Genomic DNA, 14934 nt, shown 5'->3' on the forward strand with positions numbered 1-14934 from the left:
GTAGCAGTAGCAGTAGTAGTAGTAGCAGTATTAGTAGTAGTAGTAGTAGTAGTAGTAGTAGTAGTAGTAGTAGTAGTAGTAGTAGTAGTAGTAGTAGTAGTAGTAGCAGTAGTAGTAGTATTATTAGTAGTAGTAGTAGTAGTAGTAGTAGTAGTAGTAGTAGTAGTAGTAGTAGTAGTACAGTTTCAAGAAGGAAGTTTCAGGAGACTTTAAATTTTGGATAAGCCTTTTCAGACTTTTTTCTTTCTTTATTGCTTTCTTGTTGCCCTGAGCCAGAGACCTTCCTACATACATAAAAAGCAGTAGCCTATAGTTTACAGACCACGATTACATAAAATAAAATTAATCTGACCAAAAGTTAAGCATACATAATGCGTAAACGTAAAATGAATAATAATAATAAAAAAAAACGCATCAAGATAAGCAGCGGTCCAAAGGGAGATGTATAACTAGTAACACATCACCGTAACACAAAAACGGTGACTGGGAGTTTTGAGTACCCACCCACCCACCCACCCACCCATACCACACGAGGCTCCAAGTACAATACAATTCGAGGTCAGCAGGGTAACCGTCTATGTACTCTTGCTTCCATTGTGTTTTGCGTGTTTTTTTTTTTTCCCCTTTTCTTTTCTTATTATGTCTTCTTTTCTGATAACACTTTTCTAACACTCATTTCCCTTCTAAGTTGTTGTGTGTTTGTGTATGTTTTTTTTCCCTTGAGTCTTACGTAAATCCTGTTAATCTTACAAAACCTTCTGTACTCATTTTTCACCTAGTTTTGTGTTTTTATCTCAGTCATAAGTCCTCTCCTGATACTTTTACAAAATCTTCTATAACTTCCAGCGAGTTTTGTATTTTTATCTCAGTCTTAAGTCTTCCCCTGATAATCTCCTTACAAAACCTACAATGACTTTGCTGTTCTGTGATTTTTATTTATTCATTTTCCTCATTCATAAGTCCTCTAAACTGATAATCTTCTCAAAACCTGTCAATTTGCGGATTTTCACCCAGAATTTAATGGAGCAAAAACACAACGCACATATTGGAACTGGGTGTGGCATGCAGCACGTTACTCTGGTATTGACCACGATTCCACACAGACTTTCCACGCCACGTAAGGGAATCTTTATTTACTCCACACTCCACCACAAACTTCGATACCGTGAAGCAAAAAAAAAAGTTCAGTCAATTCAGTCAGTTCGGGTCAAAAATATCACCTCCTGCTCCCTCGTAACCTTTAGTCATTCGTATGATAAGGAGCATTTTTGTCATGGCCCAAGAGACACACTTGTTTTGCCGATCTTCGCCAGCCTCGGACCTCTCTCTATCTCTTTCTCTCAAAACTTTCCGCGTCTTCACTCAACTACTTTCAACAGTGTTTAAAATGAAGTTCTTCGATTTTTTGAGGGTGTTTTCATTTCAAATTTTCGTGATTTTAATGGTCTTTAGCAGGGTCTACTGGAAGCTCTTAGGGTTTCCGAGGGTGTTAACAAGCATTCTTTATCGTTTACAGGGTCTAGCGCTAGTTCCTATAATTTTAGGGGGTGTTTTCATGATTTCAGCAATAGTTTAATAAAAATCTGCATCTTCTAACAGGTTCTAGTGGAAGTTCTCAGATTTTTCAAGGGCGTTTCCATGATTCTAGTGATAGTCTTACAAGAATCCTGCATCAATAGAAAAACACCCATGAGAACCCAACAAGTCATAACCGTGGCCTCTGACGACTTTACGAAAGTCCGAAGAGTTTCAAAATACCGGCAGTGTGTTGCAGTACGCTGGGTCACATCAATAATTCCGCGCTGCCAGACTCTTACGAATACACGACACGGACGCCAAGGGAAGGTATTTAATTGTGGTGCGCGACGCCTGATGAGGATACGAAATAGTGACACGTCAGTTGCGCCACATGTATGACCCTGGCAAGTGTGGCGTGCCAGGGGGTTGGCTGCAGGTGTGTTATTGCGCAAGCAGTTATTAAGTGTGTTGGGGTGGTAAATACTGAAGCTATTAAGACATTAAAAAATAGGTGTGTACTACTACTACTACTACTACTACTACTACTACTACTACTACCACTAATACTTCTGTGTGTGTGTGTGTGTGTGTGTGTGTGTGTGTGTGTGTGTGTGTGTGTGTGTGTGTGTGTGTGTGTGTGTGTGTGTGTGTGTGTGTGTGTGTGTGTGTGTGTGTGTGTGTGTGTGTGTGTGTGTGTGTGTGTGTGTGTGTGTGTGTTCACTTGAGTTAAACTCGTAATATCCCGTCCTTAATATCAAATCAATATATTAATTTTCTTTATATATGTGGATATTGTTTGCACGTTCTCTCTCTCTCTCTCTCTCTCTCTCTCTCTCTCTCTCTCTCTCTCTCTCTCTCTCTCTCTCTCTCTCTGTGTATGTGTGTGTGTGTGTGTGTTGTAAAAGCAAGATATAATCACAAGGCGGCGCGATCATAGAGTACATCACTTACAAACTATACCCACAACACTTATATAAACCAGCGAAAGCATCTTAACACAAACAACCGCACAAAAGCCAACAGTTCCGCTTAAGTTTGTTCTTCCTTTGCATTCCATTGTGACTAGTCTCGCCACTCGTCCGAGAGAGAGAGAGAGAGAGAGAGTAGACTCAGTGCATGGCTTGACGAGTGAAAGAGTGAATGAGAGAGAAAAAAAAAAGGCTAAGTGTGCTGACATCAACGGTTATGCAGCACCATGGGGAAGGGCATGTGAAAGAGAGGCAAAGAAAAGCAGGATGGGTGACCAAGCGTGTTCAGAGGAAGCGGAGGAGGTGAGGAAGTTGATGGAATTAAATAACACTGACAATACTGAAACTGGAGGCATGGGGGTCGAGAGAGAGAGAGAGAGAGAGAGAGAGAGAGAGAGAGAGAGAGAGAGAGAGAGAGAGAGAGAGAGAGAGAGAGAGAGAGAGAGAGAGAGAGAGAGAGAGAGAGAGGCTTTTACCACCTTCACACTTTACACAGCTGCTGAACACATGTACCCCTCATGCTATGGGCTGGTGGAGTGAGAAATCTATGCCCTATGACCACTGGCGCAATACGAGTCGTCACCACCACCACTACGCCTGCCTCACAAGTGCCCGTGTTCCTTAATAAAGCGCTTTGTTCTCTCGTAAGAGCTGTTTTGAAAGCCCACTGAGATAATTAAGTCGTTTTTTCTCTTTTTTTCTTTTTTCCCTGTTGGTGATACAGAATTCCATTAATATTTTCTTCTTTTCTGTACTTATCATGTTTTCTGTTCTGATCAACTACCCTCTTTTTTATTCATTTATTATGCATGAGGTATGAATAAAGGTGAAACGTCGACTTTATATTTAAGTAAGCCAAGAGATAAAAAGCATATATATATATATATATATATATATATATATATATATATATATATATATATATATATATATATATATATATATATATATATATATATATATATATATATATATATATATATATATATATATATATATATATATATATATATGCGTAAACTGTGTAAAAAATAAATCACAAATGTAAGTAAATTGCGTACACAAACAGGAGCGTTATGTAATTCAAACTACCACTACAGTTTATGCCAGTCGCATTACCAATACACACGCATCCATTCTGTCCCCTGGCGGCTGGCGAGACAAGCATGTGTTCAATTACTGAGTTAATTACGCTCATATTAAACGCTCTGTTCTCTCACCACCACAATTTTTTTTTTCAAAACCTTTAGTTTTTTTTTTTCTGTATCTGATGCAGAAATTCAAACAAGAGTCATGAAAACGTTCTTGCAAGCCTCAGTAACATCCAGTAAAGCGTGTGAAGAGTTGACCACGATGAAGACGATGACACGTTTGAAAGTACCTACTGTGTTTATTAGAATAGTTCTGGCGTTCTTTGTTCCGCTGATAAGCATTCGATTATACCTTTTATTTACGTACTATGGGTTAAAAAAAGTAAATAAATAAATGTATCAGAGCATACGAGGTCCCATGAATACCGTAAAAATTCGGTCAGCTGTTGGCTTCACACTATGTTTTCGTTTCCTTCGTTCTGTACAGTCATAATGTTTCCAACACATACTACATCGCCACTTTTTTTTTCTTTTTTTTTTTCCTATAGTACATATCTATTTTTTTTTTATCCATTTTATTTAATGATGTGTGCCCATTGTATTTTTCTTTTTCTTTTTAGTGTAAACATTTTCACAAATACCACCTAATGAAAGAATATTGTTGTTACCAGCATTCTTATTTCATTACTAAGTTCTCGTTTCTCTCTCTCTCTCTCTCTCTCTCTCTCTCTCTCTCTCTCTCTCTCTCTCTCTCTCTCTCTCTCTCTCTCTCTCTCTCTCTCTCTCTCTCTCTCTCTCTCGCCATTACGTTCTTATTCTGTACGAAATATCTTTATACCAACCAGCAAAGTGAAATTAGTATCATTATTACTATCATTGTTATTACATTCCTAAATCTTCATTAATAACTTTTTTTCTTCTTTTCTCTCTAGCCACTGTATTGTGTAAAGATTTTTATATCCACAAGCGGAATCAAATAGCCATAACCATTATTACTTCCATTCTTATTTCACTACTAAGTCCTCGTTAATATTTTTTTTTATCCCAAGCCTCTGTGTTGTTATTTCAAGATGATGCCTTCAGGAAAAATAAAAATATCACTTCTACGATTTTCTTTTTTATTTTTTTATCAACCATCGTCAACCACCACCACCACCACCACCATGAAGCCAATCATCACTACCACTACTACCGTTACTAACCCAGGGGCACCACCACAAACAAGCCAGTCATCACTACCACTACTACCATTTTTACTTGGCATCAACCACCACCACCACCACGCCAGTTATCATTACTACAATTGTACTATGATCACTAACTCACCACCACCACCCCCACCACGTCAATCATCACTATTAACTACTATTACTAATCAATCATCACCATTACAACTACAACTACACCAATCACCACCACCAAACAAGTTATCACCATTACAAACTCCCACCACCACCACCACCACAACCACTACTAGACCAACCAGCACCACAACACACCCATCATCACAACAACTACACCTATTAAACTAATCACCAGGCCAGTCATCACCACTTCACCTACCATTTCAAACCAACCACCATCACTATTACCACAATCATGAACCAATCACCACCACCACCACGTTTATCATCACTATCACTACCACTATTACACCCACCACCACCACCACCACCACCGGCACAACACCAAGCCAGATGCAGCCTGACAGCCTCACAACAGCTCCCTCCACCACACAGCACCCAAGGCAAGGACCTACCCTAAGTGGTGCCAACCTGCATTAACCACCTGGGCAACCATTCAACATCGAAACGCCACAAGAGAGAATCCAATCTCTCTCTCTCTCTCTCTCTCTCTCTCTCTCTCTCTCTCTCTCTCTCTCTCTCTCTCTCTCTCTCTCTCTCAGGCCCAAACAACGCCACTTCAAATCAACTTAATATTCGCCCTCTAAAAAGTCTATATAGTTTTGGCACAATTAGACAGGCTTTATTTACGACCAAATGGGAAGTTTAGCAATCAGTAAGGAATATTCACATTTAAAAGTCACAGTGAAATGTTTTGAACTGTTAGATTATGTTATACTTAATACCAGAGACACAATGATCGCCGTTAGCCGTGTGGTAATCAAAGGACGAAATAATGATCAAGTGTTGCCATTCCCAGGTGTTCTGAGAGCTAGGGACGCTACCGAAGCTTTCCCCAGCTTCCTCCCGCCAGCCGTCTGAAAGCTCTAGGGAAAGCAAGGAAGCAAGAAAATTAGAGGTGGCGTTTTATGGTATTGTCGGTTCTTATCACCTGTTGCTGCCTGCTGCTAGGGTGAGGCTGAAAATAGGGAGAGAGAGAGAGAGAGAGAGAGAGAGAGAGAGAGAGAGAGAGAGAGAGAGAGAGAGAGAGAGAGAGAGAGAGAGAGAGAGAGAGAGAGAGAGAGAGAGAGAGAGAGAGAGAGAGAGAGAGAGAGAGAGAGAGAGAGAGAGAGAGAGAGAGAGAGAGAGAGAGAGAGAGAGAGAGAGAGAGAGAGAGAGAGAGAGAGAGAGAGAGAGAGAGAGAGAGAGAGAGAGAGAGAGAGAGAGAGAGAGAGAGAGAGAGAGAGAGAGAGAGAGAGAGAGAGAGAGAGAGAGAGAGAGAGAGAGAGAGAGAGAGAGAGAGAGAGAGAGAGTGGCGCTGCGGTGTTACGGGGAATGTACAAAAGCAAGAAGGGAAAAATAGCAGGAAAAAAAAAAAAAAAAAATATATATATATATATATATATATATATATATATATATATATATATATATATATATATATATATATATATATATATATATATATATATATATATATATATATATATATATATTAATAAAAACCCTTCCTTCCCTTATTCATATTTCTTTACTTTTAACCTCATTCAAAACTAGGCACACATTTTCCAGTATCGCTTTCATTTTATTTATTATTTCTCTTTTCTGGCGGCAATTTTATCTACGTATGTACAATAACACAAGGGCGGAGGCTGGTAGAGCACATATACACCAGGTAAAGGAGTATACTATAATTATACAGCCACAGCTAATAACCCAATACAACACCGCACTTGCTATCACTATTTACCATCTCCCTTAATCTGACGCCTTCCAATCCGCAAACAATTTTGGGAGGTGATTTGCTATATCGCAGTAAACCCTCACACTCACTTTTACAATTTATATATCGCCTTTTTCCATCTCTCTCAATTTCACGTCTTTTAATCCGCTGAGATCTCCCAAATTTGCGTATTTTTAGGCTTTCAGAGGATTTAAGACTAAGAGCAAAACGCTAAGTCCAATAAAAGAAAGTGCTGAAGCTTACCCGATTTCTGACCACATATGTACACCCCACACGTCTCAAACTCTGCATCACCCAAGGCAACGTCACGAGAGAAATGCATCAACAAAAGCAAGTGCAGAAAGTTGCTCGATTTGTGACCATCTGTACATGCCACACATCTATCACGCTTCCTCTTTCTAATAACTAAGACAACGTGGCTGGTAATCTCGCCCCGAAGCCACAGCAGCCACACGTCCCGGAGTACCTACCTACCGGTCCCCGTCTCTTTTACTGACCCGTGGACTCCCATCTGCTTTAGACTCGTATTCAGAAACACTCTGCTTTCTCACCATGACTATTTCCAAAGGCCACAGAGATTATTTGCTGGGTTCTCACGAGTGTTTCTCCTGTTAACAACGCAGAAAATTTGATTAATCTGTCACTAGAACCATAAAACACTAAAAAAAATAAATAAATAAAATTAAAAGAAATAACCAAAGCCTTTTGAAAGTAGTTGGGATGCGGCGCTATTTTTTTTTTTTTTTTTTTTTTTTTTCCAGAATATGGTCCTTAATCTCCAAATTCTGAGGTATGCTGCCGTGCCTCGCTGCCCCCCTCACTCCCCATAGCAATTAAGTGACGCATGACTGGACGGCAGCTTAGAGGTGTTGTTAACTGCCAAGCATTCACCCATAATGGTACACACACACACACACACACACACACAGACACACGCACACACACTACACTGCACTGATTAACTCTGATTCGTGATGGTATTTTTTTCTTTTTTTTCTTTCCTTCTTTTATTAACTGATGATAATATGATTTTTCCCTTTTCCTTTCTTTTCTTCCTTCCTTCCTTCCTTTCCTTCTTTCTTTCTTTTACTAATTTTTTGACTGTTAATAGTACATTTTTTTTCCTTTTCCTTTCTTTTCTTTTATTAATTCTTTGATTAATAATAGCTTGATTTTCGTTTTCTTTCTCATTTTTCTTGTTAATAAGTTTGAGTATCTAACCTTGAAAATTTTACTTACAGAAATAGTAAAACTCAATATGAAAGGCTTGAAATGATCACTCCTTTTGCTGCCAAGTGTTCCTTCTCACTAATAACCCTTTTATCCATTAATGTGGGTGTTTGGTATGTTTGAACAACCCCCCAAGATGAATTTTACAAAACTAAAACTGACACTAAAATGTTTGAATTACTGCATCACTCCTTTTGCTGTCAAGTGTTTTTCTCTCACAAATAACCTTTTTTAATTGCTAATGCGAGTGTTTCACTAATTTGAATAACCCCAAGATGATTTTACTGCACAAAAACTATGGAAACAAAGTTCATTACAGGTTCCCCTCTTCTGCTGTCTATGTTCAGTCTGTCAAAGCTATAATCTCCGACACGTAATCACTTTGATAAACATTAGGTAATCTTACTGAACAAAATAAAACTATAGATAATTAAAAGGTTTGAAAAAAGTACTCAATCACTCAATGTCAACATTACCCACATTTTAACTTATTTATTTATCATCTTTTATTATATCAAGGTCGATTAGTATGTGCTTTCAAAAGAAAAAACTGGTTCAAATCTAGTGCTCTCTCTCTCTCTCTCTCTCTCTCTCTCTCTCTCTCTCTCTCTCTCTCTCTCTCAATCACAGACCACAGTGCAGGCACTCTTCCCCATCACCAGTCTTACAAAGGAGAGGCTGAGGAATACAAACATTCCCTTTAAGAATATTGCCAACGGTGGATTGTGACTAAATTATTAAAATTAAATGGCCAGTATATACCTTACCCTGGATGCCTCTCTCTCTCTCTCTCTCTCTCTCTCTCTCTCTCTCTCTCTCTCCTCTCTCCTCTCTCTCTCTCTCTCTCTCTCTCAGGTGTGTCATAATTTAATATCATCTTTCTAATTATGCTGGACCTAACACACTACAACAAAGAGGGAAAGCCTTCAATCCCAGTGTGGCTAATGTCATCACACCTAACACATCCAGGAACAATAGCCTTAGACTAGCCAGCACAACACTACACTACTGCTGCATGGCATCTACATGGCTCTATTTCAGTTGATGTATTTGTGTAACTCAATACTGCACTTTCAAAGGCTTACAAATCTAATTATTACCTCCATGAAACCACAAAAATTGGTACTTAATATTCACTGTGGTGGTAGCAGATATTACCAACTTCTACAATAAACATGAGAGCTTGGGTGCCCCCATTAACTGCAACTTATACTTTATGACAGCAGTTTTATTTCACCGCATTTGTACACCAAGGAGGAAGCAAGAGGTATGATGCTAATTTTTGTATCAATAACATCATCCAGGACAATCACCACTTACTTTTTTTAATACCAGAGCAATGCCCTCAGAAAGTGGACTAAGAGTTATCCTGTTTCTCCATCCCTTACACTCAGCATGGGAAGAATCCTGTGTGTGTGTGTGTTGTGTGTGTGTGTGTGTGTGTGTGTGTGTGTGTGTGTGTGTGTGTGTGTGTGTGTGTGTGTGTGTGAGTGTGTGTGTGTGTGTGTGTGTGTGGTGTGTGTGGTGTGTGTGTGTGTGTGTGTGTGTGTGGTGTGTGTGTGTCATCACCCCACTCAAGATGTTAGTGTCTCGGTTAGGTATTACGGAACTTAGGTGAGGTAATGAACATTAATGAAGAAATCTTCACCACCCTACTCACAGTAGGTTTTTGTGTGCATACCTGTGGAGTGAAGTGATTGCCTGAGTGAGAAAACTGATGGCTTTCATTCTTGGGACACAGATGTTTCAACTCAATGTAATTTTATATTTGCTTTCAGACTGTCTTCTTAAAGAACTTGTACCTTCAATGGGCCCTTTTTGTCCAATATTTTTACCCTTGGCTGGACCTCCTCTTACATAGAAAATAAGTAGATAAATAAATAAATAAATAAATAAAATACAAAAATAAATAAATGTAAATAAATAAATAAAAATAAATAAATAAATAAATAAAAATAAATGTAGAAAACAAAATTTAATTAAGATAAAAATAAATAAAACATTAAGTATATTAAAACTAAGAAGCACACCATTCAAGATGACTATCACAGGGAACCCTTCTCTCACAACCACCATTTTGTTCCACTGCCTCATTTTAAAATGTCCATTCGTAATTCTAGCACTTTGTTCAGAATCACCTGGCAAGACCTAAGCTAATGCTGGGATAATGCACCTTACAATGCCAGCTTAGACTCTATTAATGTTAAACAGCATCAATATTTAATAACAGCTACCAAGCACAGCTTGAGCTGCTGGCTGGTGCTCAAGGCTGGAGCCAGAACAAGATGGCCTTGTAGGTGGTGGAAGTGCTGAAGGGATCAGTGCTGGAAATACTGAACCAACTGCTGGCTTCCACTCATGCCTCATACAGTGAGGTAGCAGGAACCCTGAGGAAAAGGTACAGGTATCAGCACCAAACAGAAGTGTACTGCACAAAGTTCAGGGCCAGGACATGGGATCCTGGAGAGTCCTTAACCCACCTTGCACAGGATTTAGAAGTGCTGGTGCAGGGCATACCCAGAGACTGGGGAGGACATTTGCAGACCCTGTTGAGGGACCAGTTTGTAAACAAGGTGGACAGTGTGTAGGTCCTATATCCAACAAGCTCACATCAAAATGCTGCAGGAGGCCCTAGCTCAAGGCCTTAAGCTGGAGTCTATAAAGTGGTACCTCGACTTGTGAGTTTAATTTGTTCGGTAACAGAGCTTGTATCTCAATTTGCTTGTATGTCAAATCCATTTTCCCAATTGAAATTAATTGAAATGCCATTAATCCATTCCAGCCCCACAAAAAACCCCAATTTTTTTTTGTTACATATTTTTAGGTACAGTAAACTGTTGATATAACAAACACCTGTTTACCGAATTTCTAGTATAATGATCCCTTTAAGGTTATCGAAGTCACTTAATGTTATGAAACTGTTTGCAAATTACGGCATATTTCAAAATCATCAAATGCTTGCTTTATTTTACAAACATTCTAGGTCTTAAAATGCAGGAGAGTTGACTGACAAACAGTCAACTGCATGTTTGAGATGAATTGTGGCTATGTGACAGCCAGTGAATGACCTTGACAATGGCCAATGATGTATTGCTCCTCTCTCTCTCTCTCTCTCTCTCTCTCTCTCTCTCTCTCTCTCTCTCTCTCTCTCTCTCTCTCTCTCTCTCTCTCTCTCTCTGTTAACTTATCTGAGAGGGAAAGAGAGAGCATTGCATCATCGGCCATCATCAAGGTCACTAGCTGAGACACACAACCACAATTCTCTCTCTCTCTCTCTCTCTCTCTCTCTCTCTCTCTCTCTCTCTCTCTCTCTCTCTCTCTCTCTCTCTCTCTCTCTCTCTCTCTCTCTCTCTCTCTCTCTGTGTGTGTGTGTGTGTGTGTGTGTGTGTGTGTGTGTGTGTGTGTGTGTGTGTGTGTGTGTGTGTGTGTGTGTGTGTGTGTGTGTGTGTGTGTGTGTGTGTGTTAATTTATCTCAAAGAAAGAAAGAAAGAAAGAAAGAAAGAAAGAGAGAGAGAGAGAGAGAGAGAGAGAGAGAGAGAGAGAGAGAGAGAGAGAGAGAGAGAGAGAGAGAGAGAGAGAGAGAGAGAGAGAGAGAGAGAGAGAGAGAGCATCGAATCATCGGCTACTGTTAGGGTCACTCACTGGTTGCCACACAGCCACAATTCATATCTCTCTCTCTCTCTCTCTCTCTCTCTCTCTCTCTCTCTCTCTCTCTCTCTCTCTCTCTCTCTCTCTCTCTCTCTCTCTCTCCTTTCCCCATATGTGTTTGTTATATTGAGGGTTTACTGTAAGAAAATGTATTTATAAATAAGAAATGTATAAAAAACACATGTAGTGAACGAGTGAGACAAGAAATGCTGGACAGATGTGGTGCTCACTGTGCCAACTAACAGCAGCGTAGCTGAAGCTCACTCATATCTCAGATTTTGGCTTGCAACTCAAAGCAAAAAAGCTGTTCAAACAACAGCTCGTATCTCGAAAAACCTATAAGTTGGTACACTTGTAAGTCAAAGTACCAATGTACTACACAGCAGTAGTTGAGGGACCCTCCCAGATGATTCCAGTATTGTCCCTGTTGCTGGAACTGTGGGAATGGCCACCAGACGACCTCTTGTCCGACCATCCCTTCTACCATCACAGCACAAAGTGAGGGAAACTTGAACAAGCTGCCAGTACCAGCCAGTTTCTGTGCAGACCCACTCTGCCTAAGGCGCTGTGCTGCAGGCGCCCATTCCATCAAGGCGCAGGGACAGGTGGTAGCCTGCCTGTAGCCTGTGGAATGGCAGCACTGTGGTGTGATGGGCCACTGCACCCAGCTGAAGGGGCTGGTGCAGACCACAATTACTGTCAGAGAACAAACCAGTCTTCATGGCTGACATCAAGGAGAACTTGGTGGGCTTGAATTATCTCCAGGAGAGCAAGGTGGTATTGAACTCGGGAGACATTACAATGAGGGTTGGGGACCAGGAGGTGCCAATGCTGAAAGAAAACAGTGATGTGGGGGGTGCATGCAGTTTGGGCCGCTCACATTCCCACTTTGTCAAAGGTCAGTCTCCACTACTGCCATAATCAAAAGATGGCACACTCATCAGGACTCTTGTGCCTTGAGTCCAAGGTAACACTGTTGAAGAGTGCATCACTGGATCTGGTGATGCGCAGCTGTGTTCTGGATCCAGAAAGGACCTAGGACCCGACAGCTGATAAGGCATGCAGACCAGCAACTATGTCCATGGAACCTTCACCTGGGGCAAGCCAGCAAATACTGAGCCTTCTATTTCTCATGGAGATGAAGCTGGCTCTGCAGTCTCCATGGACGAGGTAGGGGATGAGGAGCTGGAGACTATACTCCTGAGTTGCATGAGGCTAGGCTACTGAGTGGAAACGTGGAGGAATCATCAGCCGTCAGGATGGCTTTTTAGGGTGTGTGGCAGGTGAGTCTCTGCCACATAAGAATTTGGCCATATGGACAATGAGAGAAGTCACTGACTTCTTAATTGTAATTTTAATGCATGATAAAAAAATAAAAATAAATAAATAAATAAATAAAAATAAATTTTTAAAAAAAGTGAAGAATCCAAGGTAACCAGAGAAATATAACTTCAGACTGCAAAGCAGTTCATATATATGATTTTAAGGTCTCCAGGAAGAGCACCAATTTTCCAGTTATTGTTTGATGATTATGATGCCTGCTTTGATTTAGTTTTGAAACGCGCTTCACAATTACAGCCACGAGACTGACACATGACAGTAAAATTGAGTTTAGAACATTCCAGTTGCTACTTGTTAGTTTCAGGTAACATTTTCTTCCCTCACTCCCACCAGGTTCCTAAACTTATGCAGTGGTAAACAAACTAAGAAAAAGCAAAAAATGCATGAAACAGCAATAATGGCACCACATCGGAGTGCAATAATCCCTCACAACTCAGGAGCTGTCCTGCCCATGAGGCACAAAAAAAAAATAATGCTAATCTCATGAAAATACTAGTACTATTGATTGTAAAAAGGGAAGAGCAAATACCTTACTGAAAATAAATCCTGTAGAGCATGAGGGCATAATCGAAAGAGAACCTTCTAATATGATAACAAGGGCAACATGAGGCAGCAGCAGGCAGGCACACTCACCTATGACGTCCCCTTGGGCGTGCTTCACCACAAAGTAGGCATCGTCACCGAACTTTCCCGGCTTGACTTTCTCTAGGGTTCTGTTTTTGGGGAAACCACTGACTGCTGTTAGGAACCGTAGTTTTTTCCTGTGACTGGAGGCTGTGCCAATGGGCTCAGCCTCGACTCCCTGCGAGGGCGAGGAGGAGGCCGAGGCAGTAGTGGACGAGGTGTGGGGAGCCGCGCCGCCCTGCCCTCCTGTGCTCACACTGTAGATGCCGTTCGCGACGGCTCGAGAGAAAAGTCGCCCGTACACCAACACACTCTGCATTTTTCGATTCCTGAAGCAATCACATGGTCGGTTGGTGTGGCCTACATCTTACATTACTCCCGCACCACTAACAAAACACGCCATGAGTCCCACAAAAACAAGGATCACCTGACTGTGTGGCGCTGGTGTCGCGTCGTCTGCTGCCCCGCCAAATTTAACCGCCCTACAACGCCAATCTCTCACCTCCCGGCGCCGCCTCGCTCACCACCAATCATTACTTCATTAGGCTGGATGCATGCCTTTACTTTCATCTGCCGGTCAAAATTACCTGAACACATTTAAATAGGCTACTAAATCCCAGTTAATCATCAGTGTTATGTATGCAACGGTCTTGGAAATTACTCTTCAAGGATTAAATATATACATCACTGAGATTTATTAATTCTTTTTACAATATTTTATTCGTAGATGACAGGCTACATATCCTGGGAAGTATGTGTTCCTCTATACTATTAGATGGATAGAATCTGGGTCAGAATCTCCCTTCAAGGCCACATCTCCATTCTCCACCACTGAATCCACTTGTTCTCCTTGTATCTCTGCCATGTGCAACCAATCTTCCTTACTTTGAAAAACACTTTTCATACATTCATACATGCACAAAGCATAAAAAAAAAACCCTGCTCTACTGGATCAGCCAGCTTCAGATTTTCTTAGATTCAGTATCCTTTTCTCTCCTGGTAAATATAATTATTCCCACAACCTTCTCATTGTGGATTTGTATTCACTGCATTGAGAAATTACAAAGCTCTGAAGGACATGCACAGAAGTCTCAAATCCTTTAGGCTTGACATAGCAAGATTTGCTGTGTATCAGGAAAAACATGAAACCAATATTGACATGTCTTTCTCCGCAGTATGAGCCCATGCTAATGCCAAAAAAGGGAAGAGAAGACCCAGGTGATGCATGATAACCAGAGGCAAGACACCATGGTATGTACCCATCTTTGTGCCCAGCAGGCAGACTGGCAAGCACTAATCTAGAAAGGATGATGTTCACTAAAACTGGCTGGATGTGCACAGGTGACCCTCTGCATCTTGAACACAAGAAATAACTTCATTGCATCCCATACACTTCCAAAAAAGAAATTCAAGTAGCTATTTTCATG

At 40.6% G+C, this 14934-nt stretch overlaps 1 protein-coding gene across 1 annotated transcript in view; it reads right to left on the reverse strand.

Annotated features, from left to right (window-relative positions):
- LOC135100731 (protein phosphatase PTC7 homolog) overlaps positions 1 to 14051 on the reverse strand; it is a 64531-nt gene extending 50480 nt beyond the window's left edge. The window contains exon 1 of the mRNA XM_064003930.1: positions 13517 to 14051. Coding sequence (XP_063860000.1) covers positions 13517 to 13826 — 310 coding nt within the window. The 5' untranslated portion in view covers positions 13827 to 14051. The remainder of the gene's footprint in view (positions 1 to 13516) is intronic.
- Between the last annotated feature and the right edge of the window lie 883 nt (positions 14052 to 14934).

Source organism: Scylla paramamosain, chromosome 5 (assembly GCF_035594125.1).
Source record: "Scylla paramamosain isolate STU-SP2022 chromosome 5, ASM3559412v1, whole genome shotgun sequence".
Classification (NCBI taxonomy): Eukaryota; Metazoa; Arthropoda; class Malacostraca; order Decapoda; family Portunidae; genus Scylla; species Scylla paramamosain.